Consider the following 24,803-nt stretch of genomic DNA (forward strand, 5'->3'; position numbering starts at 1 on the left):
AGCAACCCTCTCCAATTTACCTGTATATTTCATGTCCTTGTACAAGATACCTGTTAAGGTGGCACTGAGAATTGAGCGACTACAAAGAGACTTTTTATGGGACGGAGATGGTACATCGAAAAAGGTAAGGCACCTAATCAGCTGGGACAAAGTAGCACAATCAAAGACTAACGGGGGCCTGGGTATTGGAAAGATTAGACTACGCAATAAATCTTTGATTGGCAAGTGGCTCTAGAGATATGGCAAAGAGAAAACTGCTCTATGGCATGGGGTGGCAGGATTAAAATACGGGTTTGAATGGGGGGATTGGAGTTTCAAAAAACCCACGGGTGGTAAAGGTTCAGGTGCTTGGAAATCCATTTGCTCTGTTAAAGAGGATTTTGATCGGTCAATCCGTTATAAAGTTGGAACAGGTACCAATGTAAGGTTTTGGTTGGACCTGTGGCGTGGTCAATCAAAATTCTGCAATTTTCGGGGCTTTTTAGACTTGCTTCGAATCAAGAAGCAACTGTAGCGGATTACTTGGTAAGAGAAGGATAGGGTGGAAGAGGGTTTTGGGATATTCGCTTGCGTCGAAATCTCAAGGATGATGAAATTCAGGAATTCCAGAGACTACTTCTTAGCCTGGAAGGAACCTACTGCTCGCAACATAAAGAGGATGAAAGAATTTGGATCCCTTCTCCAAATGGGGACTTCTCTACTAAGTCTTTCTTCTTTTTGTTAAATGAAGGTCATCCGTCCCCGGCAAAACGAATTTGGAAGTCACTGGCCCCACCAAGGGTAGTAGCTTTTGGATGGACATTGATCCACAGGAAGATAAACACATGTGATCGTCTCAAGAGAAGACATTTTTGTATGGCTAGCGTCCTCTGTCACCAAAGCGAAGGGACCCTGGACCATCTAATACTGCATTGTCCGTATGCTTATCATATTTGGACTAAAGCGATCGCAGCTTTTGGGGTTTCCTGGGTCTTCCCTCAGTCGATTTGCTCCCTCCTCTCTGGATGGCGCTCTGGACCTTTTGGAGAAATGAGAAGATGCCTCTGGACAACAGCTCCATATCCCATAGTCTGGAACATCTGGAAAGAGCGCAATAGACGTATCTTTCAAGAAAAAAGTAAAACGGTGACCCGTGTAGCATCGGATGCTAAAGTGGAAATGATTTCATGGACAAAAATCAAGAAACAGACTCCTTATGTAATGGGTGACCTTATAAGAGATTGGGGGTTAATAATCTGGGACAGAACTATTCGCTCCAAGCCCAAACCAAAGTGGTCATGCCCACCACCGGGACGGATGAAATTAATCTTCGATGGTAGCTCTAAGGGCAATCCTGGAAGAGCGGGGATCGGATGAGTTTTTAGGAATTCTTCAGGCGCAGTAGTTATGTCATATTCAGGGCCATGCGGAATATGTGACTCTAATGAGGCTGAGGTTAGAGCTCTACTCTTTGGTATACAATGGGCATTCGAACACGACCAGTGCCCGTTCATCATTGAAGGCGATTCCTCAAATGTGGTTGCTTGGGCCTCTGAATCTTTAAAAGGCACTTGGAGGCTACAAGAGTTTGTGGCGAAAATATTGGATTTAATGCGAGGCTCAACCCACGACTTGAGCACCGAAGATGAACAGCAAATGAAATGGCTGACACTATGGCTAAAGCGGGGGCGGAACGAGAGGGTTTGGAACTTATTTAATCTCTTTAATGTGCACTTCGTTCATGAGAAGGATACATGTATCCTTTCTCCTGTAAGAAGGTTTTTGTAATCTACTGGTCCTGTCTGAGATATCTAATATTTGTACAAGCAGGCTGGATCTCTGGTCCCGATTGCATTCCAAATATTAATGAAATTATCGCTTTTCAAAAAAAATATAATAAATAATTATATGAAGCAAATATTAAAAAAAACACTTTTTGTTAAAAGATCCAACATTTACTCAAAGAAAAAACACTATCAGCTGAAATGCCTGTGTTGACCAGTGCGTGACAAAGATGAAAAATTTTAGAAACCAAATTATGAGATTTTTTTACCTGACTTTCGAGATTTAAAAATGTTTGAACCCCTGAACTCAGGTTGAAAATTTTCAACCTGAGGTCAGGGGTTCGATCCTAGCTTACCTACCTCAACTCAACTCAACTATGCCTTGTCTCAAACTAGTTAGGGTCGGCTCCCAACTTACCTACCAAAAAAACAAATTATGAATTTTTAAAATTGGAAAAATACCCTATCGTTTGGAACCTAAGATTTTGACCCGACCTGTTTTTTCGAATTTTGTACTAGAACTAGAAAGTTGACTTTTTATCCTTTTAGATTTGGGTCGTGAAACTATTTTTAATAAATTCAAATGGGGTTTATTCCCTTATTTCCATGTAAATCTAAAGTAAATGGACATTTACTTAAATGACTTTACATGTAAATAATAAGAAGAGGAAGAGAGGAGGACCACCAAGAAGAGAAGAGGATCAGCAAGAGGCAACGAGGGTAGATAGGAAACGCGCTTCCCATAGAGTGGGATACGCGTTTCTCATAGAATGAGAATCACGCTTCCAACGTTTCCAAAATGGGATTCCCAAAAATTGGGGAATCAATAAGATTCCCGTTTCCGAATCGTGTTTCAGAGAATCACGATTCCCCATTATGAGTAGAGATTCCTGCTTCCTTGGGCAACACCTTTAATCCCTCCGCCAAAAGTTTTACCAAGACTTTGTATAGGCATCCAACTAAACTGATAGCACGAAAATCCCAAGGCTCACTGCACCCTTTACCTTGGGGTTAAGTACTATGAATGTGGCTCTCATTACTCTGGCTAACTCCAAGCCTTCATAGAATTCCGAAAAGAATTGAACATCATCTTTCACAAAATCCCAACAGTTTTGGAAGAAAGCGATGCCACATCCATTAGGCCCATGAGCTTTGTCTCAACCTAGAGCAAAGAGACTCGATCTCACCTCTTCCTCTTCAAAAGGTTTTTTTAGAAGCACTCTGTCTCTCTCTCCCCAAGCTTGTCAAAAGGAACCCCTTCCGGTTTTAGCCAGGTTACATGGTATGATGAATATAACCTCAAGTAAAAATCCATTATCTCCTTGACGATAATTTCATTTTCCTCCTAAGTATCCCATCAAATCATCAATGAGTTTATACGATCAACCCGCCTCCTAGGACTTGTTATTCCGTGAAAGTATGTGGTTTTCTTATCTCCCGCCTTAAGCCATAGGGCTCTAGATCTCTGTCTCCAAAGGATTTCCTCCTGAAGCACCAAGCGCACCAAGCGGTTGAATTACTCTTTCAAGGAACCCATCTCCCCCACCTCCTCTCGACTAGCGAGAGACCACCTTCATCTGCCCTAGCAATTTCCTAGTTACGGTCGGGAAACCTCTTTTTCTTTGTGCATGCTTGGACTTTTGATTCCACTCCTCCAACTTTCTTTTTATATAGCATAGCTTTTTTCTTATTCTTACATCTATCGGACCTGAAACTGAGGCCTCGCTCCACCACCCCCCAAATCTCTCCTCCATCTTGGGAGACTGAAGGCACACTAACTCAAAAACGGAATGGGATATGACCCTCAGACTGTGGCCTGTGGTTGATTAAAAGGGGGATGTGACCTAGATATCGTATTAGGCAGCGCCTTCTAGTATACTTCTGGGAATCAAGCCAACCATCGGGGTCAAATAAGAAATCTATATATTCGACACCGACTCTCATTTCTCACACAAGTGAATTAAGCCCCGTTAAGCGAAAAGTCCACTAGCTCATGTCTACTTATGAAATTGGCGAAAGCATCCAAGCATTGAGTCGTCCTGCTGCAACCTGCTCTTTCCTCCACCAACCTAGTGACATTGAAATCACCCCCTATGCACCAAGGAAAGGCCCATTTCATCCTGATCTCGTCAAGTTCTTGCCACAACAACCTCTTATCGGCTCTTGAGATTGGCCCATATACACCTGTGAAGATCCACTTTGATTGGTCGGAGATCCTGTTTTTTTTTAAATGGAGACCCCAAATGAATAAGAGATGGATGTTGGGCCTGTGAAAAAACCCTAAACAAAAATGACCGAGATCAAGACCGATGGGATCAAGACAATATGACGATCCGAGATTTTTTCAGTCACCGACGCGAGAGATCCCCGGGGGTGATTTGTCTAGGTAGTGACATTGGATGGGGGCTCTGTAAATGTGGTTATAGGATTGAGAGCTTGAAAGATGTCTACCTGATCTTATAGAAGGTGGTTACTCTATTTTTGATGTTCTTCAAGCCATGGAGATTCAAAGAGATTGTTGTAGGAAAAACCTAATCTTACTCGGAAATGAGAAGAGTATAAATTCCTCTCCTTGTTCCTCACCGAGAAGCGCTCAAGTACTTGCTTATGGGTCAGGAAATGAGGAGGAGAGGCCACTTCGTGACAGGAGAACCCTCCCAGGAGAAAGGGGAGAATCAGGTCGATGGGGTGCGGGAGCAAGATTAAATATTATTTCAGATAAGCCTCTTGTAGGCGACTAGAAATGTAAGGACTGCGGATACTATAATTTTGGAAGGCTTAGTTGTTGCAGAAAATGCTTGCTGGATAAAGGTGGAGCTGGCGTAGAGAGCCCTCAAAAGCCCTTGACTAGTGGTAGGGAGGAGATTGCCCTTAAATCTGGAATTAGTGGCCGTTTTCCGGAAATTAGACTCTCTGGCAAAGAGATAGAGGATAGGAAAACAGTTCTCAGAATGTGCCTAGTGGGCTGTATGAAAGCTTCTAAATGGAAGCTCGAGGAGGTCGGGACTTAACTCAACTCAACTAAGCCTTTGTCCCAAACTAGTTGGGGTCGGCTAATGAATCATTTAGAAAATTTTCATGAAGAAGGTGAAAGAATCTACCCGGCTCAAATTGACTAAGTCTAATCCTGACACTAGTTGGGTTCAGCTACATGGATCATTTTCTTCCATTCTCTCCTATCCAAAGTCATGTTCTTTGTTACGTTCCTAGTGTCACGTGGCCATTTCGTCCAGCGCTGTTCGCATGGCCTATGGCCCGTGACTTGGTCTATCAATGTAATATGTAAGGCTCATGCCTATGTACATTTTGTAGTGAGGACGTAGTTGGTATTAAAATCCATCTCGTCTCGTCTCGTTGCGTCTTGGAAATGCGTTGTTTATAGCACCTTTGGTCGCCACTGGTGGTTAAGGGGGTTGGTAGCTAAAGCTCTTTACCCTGAGATCTTGGTTGGCCATTGAGTGGTGCATTGCTAGTGCATATCCTAGCAGGGATTCCATTCTAGTCAACGGGTGATCGGGGACCCTTAGGAGTTGTAGACCTTTTGGCATGATCCTATTGTAACTTGTTCTAGAATCATCAATAAAGCTTAACATTTTGCCTACGCGTGTGCCCTATTGCTTTGTGTGTGTTTGGAAACTTAGCACTCCATTTGTGTTTGTTTTGTAGGTTTGATCCTCATAACTTTGTTAGGCTTACTTGCTTGTTGTGAGGCAACGCAAGTGCCGCACGGACCTCAATCCCAAACCAAAGGTCCGTGACAGTTGGTATCAGAGCCGAAGTTCCTACCTACATTCAGAAATGGCGAAGAAGAATGCTACCCAAATACTCCCTCCGGAGTCTAGTCAGGTCCGTGATGATCAAGAACCAATACCGGTGCGAGGTACAAGAGAACGGATTGCTGGTGTTGAGGAAAGGGTGACAGCGGTAGAGCAACAACAGTTTAATCTTGCCGAGTTGACAGAAGGCCTTGGTGTGGAGACCAAGGGCATGATAGAAGAGGTGGAAGAGCGAGTCCATGCTCTTGCTGAGTTATTGAATCAGGCCGCAATGGAGGATCTTCGAAAGCAAGTTGAGACCCTCACTGGCCAGGTGAATTTACTCATGAGGACCATCGGTAATGGCATAGGTGGTCACAATGATGGACAGGGTAGCAGGGTACGAGTGCCTGAGCCACGATGCTACACCGGTGCCCGTGATGCTAAGGAGTTACAGAACTTCTTGTTCGATATGGAACAATTCTTTCGTGCAACACATCTTGATGAGGAGGCCAAAGTCACTACGGCCAGCATGTACCTCAGTGATGATGCCAAATTGTGGTGGCGAACCCGTTATGAAGAGATTAAAGCGGGACGATGTATTATTGACAGTTGGGAAGACATGAAGCGAGAACTTAAGGCACAATTCATGCCTGAGAATGTGGAGTTCATTGCCCGAAAGAACCTACGGCGCCTTCAACAAACCGGGTCGATTCGAGAATATGTGAAGAAATTTTCGGCTCTCATGCTTGATATAAAGAGCATGTCAGAGGAGGACAAGCTATTTCAATTCATGGAGGGACTAAAGCCTTGGTCCCAGACAGAGCTCCGAAGAAGAGGAGTTCAGAACCTTGCTACGGCAATGAGCGAAGCAGAAAAGTTGTTTGATCATGTGGGGGATGACGCAACAAACAGGAAGAAAGACTTCAACAACAAGCCATCTAGCAACTTCAACAGGCCTCCCAGCAACATGAATACCTCTAATCGGTCTTTTAGTAGCACAAAAGGAAGAATCCAGGGTTCAGGGGGTGATAGGAGAACCTATCCTAGAGAAGGGTCCAGACAATATAATGAGGCACCAACTCCTGCGTCACAGAGGCCATGCTTCATATGCACCGGTCCACACTACACTCGGTTTTGCCCAAAGAAGGGGTCTGTCAATGCTTTGCTAGCTTCAACTTCCTCACCCCATGCTCAGAACGAAGAGGAAGAAGATGAGGAGGAACCCAAGATGACAGCTCTAAGCCTGTGCAGTGCTATCAAGGGACAAGGTGCCAAGAAAATTCTTTCTAAGGGAGTCCCATCCAAAGGCTTGATGTATATTGTGAAGCATGCATCAATGGAAAGATGACACGGGCCATGATCGATACAGGTGCTACACACAACTTTGTCTCGGAACAAGAGGCAAAACGTTTGGCGTTGAAGCTCGAAAAAGATGACTGGAAAATGAAGGCAGTAAACTCAGAGGCCCGCCCCGTCACTGGGAAAGCAAGGAGTGTACCAATCAAGATTGGGGAATGGTCTGGAACAACCAATCTCATGGCAGTACCCTTAGATGATTTTTGTGTCATCTTGGGGATAGAATTCTTGAACCAGGCCAAAGCAGTTCCAATGCCCTACTTAAACTCCTTATGTATGTTTGGAGAAGAAGCACCTTGTATGATTCCTGCCAGTAGACAAGAGAGGAAGGACGTCGAACACTTGACGGCCCTTCAACTGAAGAAGGGTTTAAAGAAAGGGGAACCCACCTTTGTGGCAACCTTAAAGATGGGAGAGGCACTGGTGGGGGAGATCATCATTCCCCCGAGCATCAAAGATGTTATAGAAGAATTTAAAGACGTCATGCCTGAGAAGCTACCCAAGAAGCTGCCGCCAAGGAGGGCAGTGGACCATAAAATCGAGCTAGAGCCTAGCAGCATACCCCCAGCCCGTGCCCCCTACAGAATGGCCCCTCCAGAGTTAGCAGAGCTTAGGAGGCAACATAATGAGCTACTAGAAGCAGGATTTCTTAGGCCTTCAAAGGCCCCCTTTGGTGCCCCAGTTCTATTCCAAAAGAAGCATGATGGGAGTCTACGATTGTGTATTGACTACAGGGCCCTCAACAAGCTGACTGTGAAGAATAAGTATCCTATCCCCCTAATTGCTGACTTGTTTGACCAACTGGGAGGAGCCAGATACTTCTCCAAGCTGGATTTGCGATCCGGCTATTACCAAGTGCGAATTGCAGAAGGAGATGAGGCCAAGACAACCTGCGTAACAAGGTATGGTGCATTTGAATTCTTGGTGATGCCATTTGGCCTTACTAATGCCCCTGCAACCTTTTGTACTTTGATGAATGGGTTGTTTCATGAGTTTCTAGATAAGTTTGTAGTGGTCTACCTCGATGACATTGTGGTATAGAGCAACACTCTCGAAGAACACGGCGATCATTTAAAGAAGGTCCTTGGGGTACTCAGAAATAACCAACTCTATGTGAAGCTAGAGAAGTGCTCATTTGCTCAGGAGCGTATTATGTTCTTGGGTCACGAAGTGGGTGGAGGAGAAATTCGCATGGACAATGAGAAGGTTCGTGCCATCCAAGAATGGCAAATTCCAACCAAGGTGGGAGAACTCCGGTCATTCCTCGGGCTTGTTAACTACTTTTTTTTTTTTTGAATTAAATCGGGCTTGTTAACTACTATCGGCGGTTCATATCAGGATACTCAAATCGAGCGGCTCCTTTGACAGACTTATTGAAGAAAGATCGCCCGTGGTTATGGTCCGAAAAATGTAATACTGCCTTTCAGAATCTCAAGGATGTTGTTATGGTGGAGCCAGTGCTACAGCTGCCAAACCATTCATTGCCATTTGAAGTTCAGACTGATGCCTCAGACTATGCTATTGGCGGTGTGCTTATGCAAGAAGGGCACCCGATTGCTTATGAGAGCCGCAAACTCAATGACACTGAACGAAGGTACACCGTGCAAGAAAAGGAGATGACCGCAATAGTACACTGCTTGCGAGTTTGGAGACATTACCTTCTTGGCTCCAAGTTTGTTGTCAAGACCGATAATGTAGCAACAAGCTATTTCCAAACCCAGAGAAAGTTGTCACCAAAACAAGCTCGATGGCAAGATTTCCTTGCAGAATTTGACATGGTTCTAGAATACAAGCCGGGCCGATCGAACCAAGTAGCCGACGCACTCAGTCGAAAGGCTGAGTTGGCCACCTTGAAATTGGATGAAAACGCCTCCATGTGTCAAATAAAGAGCAACCTTCAAGACCGTATTCGTGAAGGGCTTGAGAAAGATCCATTCGCCCAAACTATCATGCAGCTTGTGAAGGCAGGGAAATCACGACGGTTTTGGACCCAAAATGGTCTCCTACTGACCAAGCGGTGTCGAATATACATTCCGCGATCAGGTGACCTAAGGAAGGAGCTTTTGAGAGAGTGCCATGATACTCTGTGGGCAGGGCACCCTGGGATTCATCGCACTCTCGCCCTGGTTGAACGTAATTACTACTGGCCCTGAATGAGCGACGATGTGGAAGAGTATGTTCGGACGTGCCTCACTTGCCAGCAAGATAAGGTGGAAAGGGACAAGCCCCTGGGCCTCTTAGACCCGTTGCCAGTGCCGAAGGGACCTTGGGAGAGTATCTCCCTAGACTTTATTGTGAGCTTACCCAAAGTTGGGGAGTTTGGCTCTATCATAGTGGTCGTGGACAGGTTTTCAAAGTATGCAACCTTCATACCAGCGCCATTATATTGCAGTGCAGAAGAGGCAGCTAGACTATTCTTCCGCCATGTTGTGAAGTATTGGGGCCTTCCTCAGAATATTGTCAGTGACAGGGACCCAAGATTCACTGGCCGCTTGTGGACCGAATTGTTTAAGTTGTTGGGCACAAAGTTGAACTTCTCCTCGAGCCTACACCCCCAAGCTGACGGACAGACAGAAAGGATCAATGCCCTACTTGAAGAATACTTGAGGCACTTTGTTAGCGCCAACCAACGAAATTGGGTTCACCTGCTCGATGTAGCGCAGTTTTGCTACAACTTACAAAAGAGCTCTGCATCTAATCAAAGCCCCTTCGAGCTAGCGACTGGCCGGCAACCTTCCACCCCCCATTCCATCGCTGCTGGTTATATCGGCAATAGCCCCCCTGCTTATCATATGACAAAAGAGTGGCACACAAATGTAGACATCGCCAGAGCGTATCTGGAGAAAGCTTCAAGGAGGATGAAGAGGTGGGCAGATCAGGATAGAAGACCAGATGACTTCAAAGTTGGTGACTTGGTGTTAGTCAAATTGAACTCTAGCCAGCTCAAGTTTACCCACAAAGTGCATAAAGGCTTGGTTCGAAAATATGAAGGACCCCTTCCCATCATTGAGCGTGTTGGTAACGTCTCCTTCCGGGTCCAACTCCCTTCATGGCTCAGAATCCATCCTGTCTTTCATGCCAGTTGTTTGAAGCCCTATCGAGCCGATAAGGAAGACGACACCAGAAACACATCAATTCGAGAGGAACCACACGCAACTTCCTTCACACCTGAAGTTGAGGGTATCATGGCTGAACGCACCAAGCCGCGAGGAACTTCTCGAAGACCGACACTAGAATACCTCATCAAGTGGAAAGGCCTACCAGACTCAGAAGCTAGCTGGGAACCAAGGGAAAAGCTCCACCTCACTGAAGATGAAATACGTACCTACACGGACGCAATGTCGACGAGGGCGTCGACATGATTGGGTGGGGGAGTGTCACGTGGCCATTTCGTCCAGCGCTGTTCGCATGGCCTATGGCCCGTGACTTGGTCTATCAATGTAATATGTAAGGCTCATGCCTATGTACATTTTGTAGTGAGGACGTAGTTGGTATTAAAATCCATCTCGTCTCGTCTCGTTGCGTCTTGGAAATGCGTTGTTTATAGCACCTTTGGTCGCCACTGGTGGTTAAGGGGGTTGGTAGCTAAAGCTCTTTACCCTGAGATCTTGGTTGGCCATTGAGTGGTGCATTGCTAGTGCATATCCTAGCAGGGATTCCATTCTAGTCAACGGGTGATCGGGGACCCTTAGGAGTTGTAGACCTTTTGGCATGATCCTATTGTAACTTGTTCTAGAATCATCAATAAAGCTTAACATTTTGCCTACGCGTGTGCCCTATTGCTTTGTGTGTGTTTGGAAACTTAGCACTCCATTTGTGTTTGTTTTGTAGGTTTGATCCTCATAACTTTGTTAGGCTTACTTGCTTGTTGTGAGGCAACGCAAGTGCCGCACGGACCTCAATCCCAAACCAAAGGTCCGTGACACTAGGCATCAAGTCTTTCCTCACTGTTTCTACCCAAGTTATTTTCAGTCGGCCCCTACCTCTTTTTACTCCATCAACTTGCACGAGTCACTTCTTCTCACTGGAGCATCCAAAGGCCTACGTTGGATGTGCCCAAGCTAGGATAAAGGAGGGTTGGCGTCAGGTTGGCAGCCAGCCATAAACTCTGCCACTCTTCTATGAAGATGAATCCTATTGAGAAGGTCTGGGAATGGGCCCAAAAATCATAGAACATCCCTCAACTCCCAAAACCTTTTGTAATCAGTCCTCTAAAGATTTTATTCAGGTTTGAATAGGAGAACCAAGCAAGCTGGGTCCTACAACGAGGAGGGAGTTTTTGGAGAGCTACAGCACTTCTTTACATACATGGAATCCGGCATTTCATACAGGTGCCAAGACTATCAAGATAAGGTTCGATGGTATTCCATTTCATGCTTGGACTTCCTCAACAGTTGAAGCGTTGGGTAGGGTTTTTGGCCAAGTTCTTCAAGTTAAACTGTCAGGGAATCATGATCATTGTAAGGCTTTTGCTTCAGCTAAAGTTCTCACCTCATATTAGAAACATTTAAGCCCATTTATTAGTTTGAAGCTTGAGAATAGAAGTTCCTTAATAGGTGTTATGATCACGGTGGATGAAGAATCTATTAATGGTGGAATGAGCATTAATGGTAAGTCCCTTCTGGGAGTTATATCCGAACCTAAGGTAGGGGAAAAGTCGCATTCCGGTATATTGATATAAGATGATATGGTAGTCTCCGGCGAGGCGAGCAAAGCAAAATCAGTTCTAGCTCAGAAGAAAGGAAATTAACCGTGGAAAATTCTGAATTCAAATTTGAATTGGGGTTTAATCAGACTGAAACATCATTGGCTGACATGCTAAGGCCTCCAAAAGATAGCAGAGAAGTAGGCCGGCTAGGTGATTTGGATAAACCAAAGGAATTAAATGCGCGGATCAGGAACGGATAACCAAGTAAGAGGGGACTTTAAAAAGAATCAAAGGAATGATAGTAACCCAGCCCTTGTCTCAAAGGCTGTAATGGACGTCAAAAACCTCGATCATGTAAATGTGAAATATAATAAGACGCTTTGTGAAATGAAATAGAGATCTTTTGTTAAGCGTCATCCGGCTGGAAAATAGTTTCCAAGGCAGAATACGAAAGGATTTCATAGGAAAAACATTTCTAACATGCACGGTTCTTATGGGGTTGTGGATAATTATTACAACCCCTCGTTGCTACTAGTCAGTAGGGTCAGTTCTTTTTATAAAAAGAAGGGTGTAGTAAGACATTTGGAATCACGTGAAAAGAAAAAGAAAAGGTTCATCTCCAACCTCCTTGCAATGCTAGAAAATTATGATTCGTCTCGGGATCCCTCCTTTTCAGAGGACGGGGAGCCCCTAGAGATAAAAAGGAAAAGGGAAAGCTGCCCGGGAGGAGGATCTGGGTATTGGAGAAAAGCAAACCTTCAAGAAAGTGGGACACAAATGAAAGAGGAAGCACCGGGAGTCGGCTTAAGGGGATGTGGCCCTTGAATATCTGAAACTTCAATGGAAGAAACTTCAGGAGGACGTCAAAGGAAAGGAGAAGGAGATTAACGAGCTTACTGGAAAGAAATAGTTAGAAGAGTGCTGTGAACCGGTCTATGAATAACCACAATTCAAAAAAGCTATGGAGGAAGAAGAAAAAGCCTTACACGAAGGTTCTAAACGAGGAGATATCCGGATGGAAGAGGCTAGTGAGAGCCCCAATAGTGGTTCCACAATTCCCCGAGATTCCTTGGACGCAGACCTCAGCGGCAATATTAGGTCGTGCTTTTTTAGGGCTGAGCAAGACTCTGAGGAGGTGGCAAAGGAGAGCTCGGAGGAAGAGGATAAGGCTTTGTCAGAGGAATTTGAGGAGATGTCAAAGATGGGAAGTGCTATGGGGATTGGGTTTGAAGGAAATGTGGTAAAAAACAAGAAAATGCTCTTAGAAATTGAGAAGAGGGATGAGGAAGAAAAAAAGGGGAAACCACCGGGGCGTGGTAGTAGAGAGCTTAAGGCTCTTAGGGACTGATAAGGAATTTTGGATCACTCTATGGTTTTTTGGGCGGGTGGCGATGCTGATAGAAGTCCATGGAAGTTGTTCTGTCTGTCTGTTGGTGATATTTCCATGGGAGGTAAATTAAGGGTATCAGAATCTGGATGTTCTTTGGGAGTTGGTAATTTTATCTGTCTTTGTGGGTTTAGCGTTTCAATTGTTGGGTTGATAGGGATGAAATGTATTGCTATCTGAGAGGTGCTTGAGGGATCTTGATCCTTCCCTGCTCGTGATTTCTCTTGATCCCTAGATGGTGAACCCATGGTGGTATTAATTGGTCTGAAAATTTTCAATGACTGAAGCGTTGGTGTTGATAGTCTTGTGTCGTACTGACACTAGGGCCCTCTAGTTTTTAGAATGGTTACAATCCCGATATCTCTCCCGGAGGTGCGTTTTTGGGGCTACAAATGGGAGTGTTTAAGAGCTTACTAATGGTGTTTTCTCTTTTCTCTTCTTTTTTTGGCCATTGGAGTATCCTCTTTTGGCATCTTATGATATTATGTAATGGGGTGGGACTACTTGTCCTCAATTCTTGCACATCTTGTTATTATTAATAGACATGTCAATTTTAAAAAAAAATAAGAGATGGAGGTATATGCTTTAAATTTGAAGGGAGCCATATAGAAAAAATATTTCCTCCAATCGTGTAGCAGATCTGCTCTTTAGGCCCAATGCAAAAGTGGTTGGATATCTTCATAACAATAGATACGGAGAATCTCCCAATATAATTATCAATCATCTCTACTGTGACTATCCCAGGCCATTAAAACTCGCCTAGTGTTGCCCACTGCATCAATAGTCAAGAAGTCCCAAGAAGACCGGCAACCCAACGCTTTCAAAAGAACGCTTTCGAAACAGTTCTATGCATGCATTTCATCTTGGTCTCTTGGATACACAGGATATACAATTTATTCTTACGCATCAGCTGCTTAATATGGGCTTTCTTATCAAGTCTTCCCAGGCCTCTTACATTCCTTACCATGATCTTCATTAGACACCAATCTGACTCCATTGCCCTCCCTAGGACTGTATCCTACCTGTTCTACCTCTTCATCAGCCTCTTAATCTACTGGCCTATGTGGTTTCATAATTAACCGAAGACGTAATCTAACAAGCTCGCTGATCATTCTCCTCGAAACCTCAAATCTAGATGCATCAGTTTGATTTTGTAACATAGGTCCCGTAATTCTGCCAGGTGGAACATTCATCGCAAATTCAACTCCAAGCCCACATAAGAAAGCCCCAGAGCCTTGCTTGTCACCATGATATGGCTCACCAAATTATCTTATAATTCTGGTCTGGGATTTCGCACGCTATTGAGCCCGAGGATTTATCAACCTGATAGATCCTGGATCTCTTCATATGAGCTAACTTCCTGATCTTTAGACACTTATTCACTTTCCTCAAACTGCTCAAGGTCGGTTTCCAAAGGGTTTGGACATGGGTAACTCCCTCCTGGGAGGAGGGGGGAGTCTCATCCTCTACCGTTGAGGTCCTGACCCTACATCCTGCCAAACACATGGGATAATGGGCAAACCATGTACATTAGCTGGAAATCAGGATTGCGTACCTGAATATGGAGACGAGTCTCTAGGAGAGTAAGAGCCTTCCCTCCACTTCAAACTTTCATGATCATCTACCCTAGACACTAAAACCACCCTCGGACCTACCACTTGGCCATGGGTTCTTGGCAATCCCCCACGGAAAGAGGCAAAGAGTTATTCTCTGGGGTCCAGCCGCCTAGCCGAGGGCGAAGACACTAAAACCACTTCGAACTTTCATGATCATCTACCCTAGACACTAAAACCACCCTCGGACCTACCACTTGGCCATGGGTTCTTGGCAATCCCCCACGAAAAGAGGCAAAGAGTTATTCTCTGGGGTCCAGCTGCCTAGCCGAGGGCGAAGACACTAAAACCACTTCGAACTTTCATGATCATCTACCCTAGACACCAAAACCACCCTCGGACCTACCACTTGGCCATGGGTTCTTGGCAATCCCCCACGGAAAGAGGCAAAGAGTTATTCTCTGGGGTCCAGCCGCCTAGCCGGGGGCGAAGACCCCATCCTGCCACCTCCCTTCTCTGCCCTGCATGCGATGGGTTTGCAATAGCGCACGAAAAATTTTGAATTTCAAAATTTACAACTCTGCCCTCCCCACTAATGGGTTTCTGAGCTTTGGTGACTGGCTAAGTTGACCTCCTCCGTCTATAGCGATTGAACTCCTCCACTGGGTGAGAATCTTCTCTCCTCACCGCCCCTCATGACCTCCCTAGCCCCAAACCATCTCCTCCCTGCAGAGGAGGTACCCCCACCCCCAACAACACCAATTTCTAAGCTGATTGCCGATCATTCTCCAATCGAATGAGAAAGCCCTGTCTCCGCCCAGAACACAGACATCTACAACAATTGGCAATTTGGCACCGATACACTGTCTAGGCAGACAATTGGAGTCTGTATCAACACCGTCCCTTTATCTTAATTGTATCCCTCCATGCACGATGCATCCACCGTCAAGACCCTGCCGACTTTAAACTCAATCCTTCTGAAATTGCTCACATCAAGCATGCGTCGAACTCCATTGATCTCACCTTTATCGTAATTGTATCCCGCCATGCACGATGCATCCACCGCCAAGAACCTACCTACTTTGAACCCGATCCTCCTGAAATTGCTCCCACAGCACGCATGTGGTGTCACTCTGCTGATCTCCCACCAGGTTGCCTGGATGACGAAGGCAAATTTGATATACCATGGTGATAACTCCTCAAAAGGAGATCCCTCGCTAGATGTCCATGCTTGTTTCAAAAAATCCACATTTACATCCAGAGGAAAGATGATAGAACCTCTTTCAAATCAAGTTGGTAAAGATGGGCTCCCTGAAGCCCTCTTTTGCAGAGCCATTTCTCTGTTGACGGATGAGATTCCATTCAGTATGCAACAAAGTTTCCCCACATACCGCTCTTCACATTTGGAATCGATAGAAGGGGGGGACTGGCGGGTATAGGGGGAGTTCTTAGAGGTGAAGATGGAATAGTGAAGTGGGCCTTTGTTGGACCAATCGGTGTGGCAGACTCTAATGAAGCAGACGTACATGCTGTACATCAAGGTATTAAGTTTTTCGGGGGTGCAGATTTGGATAGAGTCATGGTTGAAGGTGATTCCCTAAATGTTATACGGTGGTTGAGTGGATCTCGTATCTTCCCTTGGAGATTTGCTCAGTATTTTGACGAGATAAAGGACAGATTGGGCGCATCTTCTATTTCATTCCATCACATTTAGAGAACGGCCAATGGGGAAGCAAATAGGCATGCTAGGGAGGGGGGTGCATTTGGAGGATATTGAGCAGTTTGACTTCCTTCCTCCCTGATTCCGGCTTCTATTGCTCTTCTCCATTGTTGTCTTCTTTTTATATTTTCCTTTTCTGCATATGTAATTGACCATCTCGGTCTTTTTTTAATGAAATACGTGCCGTTGGAAAAAAAGAAAGAAAGAGGGGTAATCTCGCCTGGATTTCAACCCTCATGAAGCTCTGAAGGCTCTTCTGCATTTCCAGCAAATGGTTCCTCCAACTATTCTTGGTGGTGGTCTAGAGCTAGAGGCGAGAGATTGGTTTCTTCTGAAGCTTGACCCCTGTTTTGTTGAATCCTCCTGTTCTGATCTCCCCGAGGGACATTCTAGTCACACAATGACTAGAGCTTGCATCTCCAACATTCCACCTTTTTTTAATTTAACTACGCACATTTTGAATGTATCCAATCCCCCATTCTACCATCTTTTATTAGGCTTGCAGCTCGTACATATCTCATCCCCCTTCTTCCTCAAGCTACATCCCACCTACGTTCATCCCTTACGGTTTCATTTCCGCCCGGACCTTCGATCTCCCCAACACTTCCTCCTAAACCGGCGGGCTGGTTCATTGACGACCTCCCGGCGCTCCCTGCACTCAACAGCCCCCCCAATGACAATGACGTCATTGCTCCCCCCCCCCCCAATGACGTCATTGCTCCCTATCAAAATTATCTAGTAAAATTCATTACCATTCAAACAAAATCAAATGCACTGTCACAGGTTGCAGTAGATGACATCTTCCACATCTTCCAGTTGAGCATTCATCCTCATATTTGCAATCTGCTTTCACCTATCTCCATTACTGCAATCCCAACATCAGGAAATCATGACAACTTGATAAATCAAGAAACTACCAACCCCAATTTCATTCAACATTCCAATTCCAACTCAAACACCCCTAACTTAAAAATCAGCCCTTTAAACCCTCCCTTTAAGAAAATACTGACGGAGAATCGTCAACGCCAAAAACAAGTATTGGCAGAAAGTTAAAAGCTATAGTAATAGAAGAGAAGTAGTGGTAGAAGGAGATTCCCTCAACATGATTCGTTGGTTGGCCGGCTCCCATATTTTCCCTTGGAGATTCGCCGCCTTTTTTAACGAGATTAAAGACATCATGGGATCTTCCAGGATTTCCTTCCACCATATCAAAAGGTTTGCTAATGAGGTAGTGGATAGGCTTGCTAGGGATGGGGCGCGAAGGGAGGCATTTGAGCTTTTTTATTATCTTCCTCCTTGACTCGCGCCTTTGCTTCTTTGTTGTTTTCTTGCTTTTCTGTTTTTTATCCTCATATTTTTCCTTTCTTTTTCTTGTCTTTGACCATCTCGGTCCCTTTTTGATGAAGTAATTTACCATTCAAAACAAAGAAGAGAAGTAGTGGCCTCGGTTAGCTGATAAAAATGTAACATGCCCTACAACACCAAAATGAAAGAATGAATTGCCCATTGTAGATTTTCTACTTTTTCTACAATTTGGGCATCTGGGCAGGCCCAAAATACCAAATTTCTCTCCTCGATGTGTTAATAAGAGATTGAGGTAACAGTTCTAGTGGTAATCGTGCCCTCCATGGAAGGAATCAGCAACAGTTCAATAGTTTTTGCGCTAGAGATTTTTCATCATAAGCATAATTTCACATAATAATAAAAAGAAGAAGAAAAACAAAATCAAAAAAGAAAAAAAATATATGAAATTGAGAATTGGGGTTGGGACCTTTTCAAGCTGATTCATGAGCGAGACGAGGATTGAATTCGTCGTCTTCGTGCGTTCCTTCTGGGGAATAATCAGCCCTCGTTCCATTGCGTATAATCGGCCTAAAAAGGAAACAAAAAAAAATGAAAAACAAAAGGAATTCCTCCAAATGAGCAAGAAAATTAAAAGCTAGGGTTAGGGTTTCGAGTAATTAGGAATTCTAAAGGAGTGCTTACAGTAATAGGCAACAAGTGGTTCATGTTTCTGCAATTCATCAGCTCTCTGAAGGTATGGAAGAAGGAGCTTTGCTGGCTCGTTCTCGCTCCCCATGTCAATCGAATTTTCGCAGCGTGCACAGAGAGCGAGGGAGGAATACCGTTAATATTATTTTCCTTGTTATTGAAAAGACAAAAAAACCCTTTCCTCCCAAAACGCAAAAGTATTTCCATATTTGCCCATAAGATAATCCAAAGTGTCCTTTTGATGGGCGACAACGTAAATAGGTTGTTCCTCAATAGATCGGAAGGCTAGGATCATCCTACGGAAATAATTTTTGGGACACGACCTATTTACATCGTGGCCTGCAAATGGATGGTTTGGATCATAGCCCTAAATAGGTTGTGCCCAAAAATTATTTTGTAGGATGATCCTAGCCTTCCTATAAAGGTTTCCATAACATGCAGTTCCTCTATAGATCAAAAGGCTAGGATCATGGAAGGGAATAGAATTTTGGGGTACAACTTGTTTACATTGTGGGCCAACAAATAGACGGTTAGGATCATCTTGTGATGTCCGACTGTACTTTTTAAAAAATAGTGAACTATTAGACCCGGCAAACGGGTAACCTGCCCGGGTACAACCCGGGCGGGTATGGGTACCGGCGGGTACGGTTGGAGTACCGGCACGGGTACGGGTAACCTTTCATGAACCCGTACCTCACCCCGGCGGGTTGGGTATACCTGCAGGTAACCCTCCGAATTTAAATTTATATTTCCCACTTCTTTTTTTTCAACAAAAGCTCTCACGGGCCGTGGGATGATGGAGAAAGAAGTGTAGAGAGTGTAGAAAAAAGTGTAGAGAGTGTAGAACATAGAGAGCTGCCACAATGTTGATAGAACAACAAACAACAACCGTCATATTGATAATGCCACCTCAACTTCGTTTACAGGTATGAGGAAAACAAAAACCCATTTCGTATATTGCGTTTTCTTTTGATTTCTTTGTGTTTTCTGGGTGCGTTTTCTTTTGGTTTCTTTGCGTTTTCTGGGTCTAATTTGCTTTCGGGGAAGAACCCATTTGCATTTTGATGGGTTTTGTTTATTTGGTGTTTGTTATGTAAAAGAGGGGGAAAGGGTATTTTTTGTTTATTTATTTGGTTTTTGTTTTGCAGGTTTTAAATACACAAACGATCAGATTAGGAAAACGGAAGAATCAATTGGTTCGGTTTTTGTAGATCTGATAGTTTGGTTTTGGCGATTTTGTTTTTTCCTTTGTTTTCCTTATGATGGTATTTTTTGGGGATTTAGCCATTTAGGTTTTAACTTTTAACCAACTTCAAGTTTTACGGGTACCCGCTGGTACCCACGGGTCAACCCGCTACGGGTCATCAATTTCACAACCCGTACGGGCCGGGTAAAAATAGAAAACGGGTTCTAATTTGTGACCCGGACCCTGCAATACCCGGACAGACCGGGTAGACCTGCGGGTCCGGGTCACTTTTTGCCGGGTCTATGAACTATGCAAGCTTATGTCTTACACCATCTGAAAACTCTAAAAATCATGGGGGTGTGGGAATATCATAATGCCATCCCTAACATTCTTTGAATATAGGGTAATTGTGGAAAGTGCAGACTAGAGATCATTCTCTAGTCCGTCGACCAAAAACACATGGGTCCCACCTTATTTGGGTGATGTGAAGCATTCATTTGATGAGCCCTGACACAGAGAGGGTGTTCACAAAAAATCAAGTCCATAAGATCATCCCAACCCTACGATTTGTGGAGCATAAAATGGACGGCTATAAACCGTCACAAATCTGTCATTTTTTAGCTCCACAAATCGAAGAGTTAAGATGATCCTATGAAGCTGATTTTTTGTGGACACCCTATCTATGATGGGGCCTATCAAATGAATGTTTTAGATCACCAAAAAAACATGTGGGACCTGTTGTGGGTAAAATTAGCACTAACCGTTGATGAGCGACACGTGGTACTTTCGAATAATCATAAACCGACCTACTGGAAAGAGGGTAAAATATTATCCTCTCTCCTTATAAATAGCAACGTCCGAAGTTAGGAAACCATCCCTCAAAGAGGTAATTGATTGCGCCATAATTATTCATAAATAAGTGCTATTAAATGAGTGATTTTACTTAAATATTTGTGATTAATGTGGCTCACTTTGTTATTTCTTTTAATTGCAGGATCTAGGTTCCATGGGTCTCATACGCGACATTGAGGTGAAAAAATCACCGTAAAGGATCATGCTATTGAAACAATCTGAGGGGCACACCTGATACATTGAAGCTAACAAAATGGAAGGTCCAGATCACATAATGGAGATAGTTCAGGGTGAACAACGTAGTTGCATTATGGCCTCAGAGATGGGCTGTTCGGATCATTTAATTGAAATGATTTTTGGGTGCACCTCATTGAGGCCCCACAAATGATTGTTCAGATCAGCCCATGGGAATAATTTATGGGCACAACCCATTTCGGTGTTGACCCATCATTTGGACGGTTTGGATCGTCCTATAGAAATGGTTTGGGGGTACAACTTGTACAGTGTGGCTCAACAAAATTGGTGTAGCATCTCAACAAGATGAATGGTTAGGATCATCCAAGAAAGGACAGCTTATTTGGGACTCTCAAGTGTCCAGCTAGAATTCATCTGATTGAGTGATATTTGGACGTTTTTGCAAAGGGCTGCAAAGGAGAAGAGGTTTTTAGGCTATTGAGCATAAAGATGGATGGTTTGGATTACCCAATGGTGGGCTGATCATCCAATTGAATTTATTTTGGGAACACCATCTAATTATATTGAGGTCAACTAGATGGACGGTTTGGATTACTTAAAAGGAGGGATGCTACTAAGGAAGCAAGTTTGTTGGGGACTAGTCTATGGGGAGATGGGTTGGATGTCAGTCAAAGAGGAGATAGGTGGCGTCTTTCAATAGTGTAGTTTGGTTGTAAAGGCAAAAGGTGGAAGTGGTTGAAAATTCCATGCAAAAATAAATCCCACAAAAAAAACACCGATTTAGTGGTATGCAAATGGGCTCTCATTTGTATTCCACGTCGCCGACCAGCTTCCAACAATCCCAATCTTCAAAAGGAGTGTTGGGCCAAAAAAATCAACCAAACGCGGTTCGGCTGTTCAAATCCCGTCCAAATGCTACAAAAGTCCCATTTTTAAGGCAACCAAACACAGGGATAACTTAAAACAAAATTTCATCCGGTGGAGGGGAGGAGAACACGTTTTGTGAAATGAGTTTTGGGAGGGCGCAATTTTCTTGGGCCGAGGGGATATCTAATTGGAAAAAAAAATCTTCAGAAGGCAAGAAACCCTAGCCCAGAAAAGAGAGAAAGAGGCATAGAGGAGAAAGCTCACACCCCATCACCGTACCTCTTCTGCTGCTGCCATTTCACACCCCAAAACTCATCAAATCTTTCCTTGCTACTATTCTTGCAACGCACAAAGATTCCACCAACACCTTGGCTCATTTCTTCTCTTCCCTACATCATAAAGTTTTAAAACACCTCCTTTTCCCATCCTTTGCAGAGCAGCAGCACCACATACCGTTTTCATTTTTTTTTAGATCCATCTATTCGCCCCATCTTTGTCAGTTTCTGGACAGCAAACAGCCTTCGCTTCCACCATAATTGTTGATAACCCTCGCCTCCACCCATAGCAGTCCATCACTACCCTCGTTCGCAGCCACCATTCTTGTACCACCATCTCTTCTGTTACACACACAGCAGCCCTCTCCTCATTTCGCCATCCAATTCCAATAACCCGGACCAGACTAGTTTCGTTGCACCGCATCTCGTGGAAGATGATCTTTGCTACGTCGTGTTGAATAGCATCATGAGTGGCTAAGTTTTCTTTTGTGTAGATGGAGCATTGAATTTAATTAATTAATTTCTAGTTTTCGTACGTTTAATTGCTTGATGTGAGAACTCTTATTTGGTTGAATAAATTTTTATTGTTAAATTCAGTTGAGAAAACATGTTTCTGTGATTCAAAATTTTCTATTTAAGCAATAGTTCTTAGGGTGATTGTGATTATGCCGATGATAATCTATAACTGACCAAAATAAGTGTGTTAAGCATAGCGAAGGGCGATAGTGATTGGCAAGATAGATTATAACTAGGACAAATTGCAATTAATTTTCTGTGGTTTCATTCGACTTGTAGTCGTAGTAAACCGAAGTGTGCGCCAGAGAGTAATTAATGGATCAATGTGAATTCAAAACCTAAAGACAGTTTTTTATAGATTTTTAACCCTCAATTCTTTTGCTCAACTCTCTGTTTGTTTTCCAATTAAATTTCAAAACTTTTTCTTTTCATCAAAATCTGAAACTACTTTCTTTCCATAACATCTTAGCCTTTGATTTCCTGTGGATACAATCATTTTCTTACCACTGTTCTAGTAGTAAAAATTAGGTTACTTGATTTAGATTGATCTGATAACGACTCGATCAAATTTTGGCTCCGTTGCCGGCGAACCAGAAGCACGGTTGCTTTGTTTGATTTAGTAGTTTATTTTCTTCCATTTTAGTTGTGTTATTTTTTATTTATTTTTTAGTTTAGTTTGAGTTATAATTTTTTTGTTCAATCTATTTTTCTTTTATTTCTGTTTGTTTTTACTCCTTCGACTTATACGTCGGCCTCATGCATTAGGATTCCTGTTGTACAGGCAGCCCAATATGAAATTAAGTCCAGCATTATTCAGATGCTCCTATCATTTTATGGACTTAATAATGAGGAACCGTATAAGCACCTTGATGAATTCCTAGAGATATGCTTGAAATTAGGTTAGGCAACCCAAGAGGGGGGGGGGGGGTGAATTGGAATTAATTAAAATTTTAAAGATATGTAATGTGATTAACCTTAAATTGAAATTACAACTAACCCTTGTTAATATAGATTCAAAAGTAAAAGTAAAGGGAAGAAGTTACCAATCACCAATGAGGGAGGAGATAGAGAAAAGGAAGATCCACACAAGAGATTTAGTGGTTCAACCTTAGTCCATAATAAGGTCTACGTCCATTTGCCAAGACCTCCTTGGCTATTCCACTATAAGATCCTCCTTTCTTACCGGGCCGGATCAAGAAACCCTCTTACAATGATTCACCTCTATTATTGGGCCGATTCGAATACCCTATTACAATGACTTGATTCTCCTTTCTGAACGGGCCGAATCGGAGACCCTCTTACAAAGCTTGTCGAAGAAGAAGAACAATGATAACAACTCTCTTAGCTCTTGTAGGCTTGATCACAACAAGTACGCTCACAAAACTCTCCAAAGAATGATTACAATGTAGGCCTATGGAGATCTTCTTCAAATAGATTTCACAAGTTCAAGCTCTTTGAAGAATAAAATGGGTTTTGAAAGTTTAAGCTCAAAAAGGGTTTTTAATCACTCCAAAAGTTGTTTAATCCATGAGAAAACAATCTATTTATAGTCAATAATGATTCATGACCGTTTGGGGGTAGTTTGGGCAAGAAAAGGCAAAAAACGGGTCAAAAAATCAACTACCCGTTATGCCCCAACGGCTAGTTTCTCGCGCCGTAGTGGTAGACCGGGGCTCGGCGGTAGCCCGCCACTGTCTGGTGTTTCAGCAAAGTGCATATTTTCAGCCCAGTTTGTAAAAATCATATCTCCCTCATTTCTCGTCGGATTTTAAAGTTCTTATTAGAAACATGAGAGCTATCTGTTAAAATTATTTTCAGAAATATGTGAAAATGTTTTGAACCATTTAAATCAGTTTTAAAGTGTTGTTTTCACAATTCAAGTGCTAATGTCATTCTTTTTTATCTGTAAACTTTGGTTGGCACTTGGGCTTTAGTTCATTAGGCTATGGACTTTTGTTTTACTAATGTTTAGGACATTTGAAATGGTTTTCCATGAAATACAAATATGTTTCAAGTTTGGTTTTGATGGATGTTTATAAAATACTTTGAAATGTAAAACCACATGAAAAAGATCTCTAATACAATCTAGAAATGTTAAACTACTTAACACCTTGATCGTATTGACTTCAAAGGTCTTCCTTGGGCTTTTGGCTTCTATGTGAACACTTGAGAATGCTTTGGTACATGTGACTTCATTTTCTTCATTCATCTTCACTTTGAATGTTTGAGATAGTCACTAACACTTGTTCATCTTCAAGCTCCTCTTGGCATTGTGCAAGGCATGCTTGTGGGATCTTTAAGTTGAGCTTTATGCTTGAAAATCTTCCAAGGATGATTCCTCCAATGTGTGCAAGCTCTTTTAGTTCCTTTGCGCATGTTGATCCTCAACCCTTGTGTTGTGTTGTATTGTGTAATGGCGATATGACATATGAAGTTCCTGTTTAAGGCACAACACTCCAAAGCAACACATTAGTCCATAAAGACTAATCAATTTGGGTTTGCAAGCATCAAAACAAGAAGGTAAATGTGAATAGTTGAACCCTTGGGCTAACAAAGCTCCATAGCGAAAATCCAGAATCTATCAGATGATGCCCTGAAGTTGATCTTGTTCTCATTTTCTCTCAAGGATATAGCCAAACAATGGCTCAATTCCTTGGACGGAGTGGTTATCTCTACATGGGCAGAAATGCAACAGGAATTTCTTAAAAAGTATTTTCCCATAGGTCGGACCAATC

The 24,803-nt window shown here is 43.3% G+C and overlaps 1 protein-coding gene across 1 annotated transcript in view; it reads right to left on the minus strand.

Annotated features, from left to right (window-relative positions):
- LOC143860605 (protein HOMOLOG OF MAMMALIAN LYST-INTERACTING PROTEIN 5-like) overlaps window positions 1-18,328 on the minus strand; it is a 35,120-nt gene extending 16,792 nt beyond the window's left edge. The window contains exons 1-2 of the mRNA XM_077371330.1: window positions 18,172-18,328; window positions 17,957-18,057 (exon numbers count right to left, since the gene is read on the minus strand). Of these exons, the coding sequence (XP_077227445.1) occupies window positions 17,957-18,057; window positions 18,172-18,265 (195 nt within the window). The 5' untranslated portion in view covers window positions 18,266-18,328. The remainder of the gene's footprint in view (window positions 1-17,956; window positions 18,058-18,171) is intronic.
- Window positions 18,329-24,803: the final 6,475 nt, after the last annotated feature.

Source organism: Tasmannia lanceolata, unplaced genomic scaffold (assembly GCF_043159265.1).
Source record: "Tasmannia lanceolata isolate RefF3 unplaced genomic scaffold, GAP_Taslan_0.1 ptg000037l, whole genome shotgun sequence".
Lineage (NCBI taxonomy): Eukaryota > Viridiplantae > Streptophyta > Magnoliopsida > Canellales > Winteraceae > Tasmannia > Tasmannia lanceolata.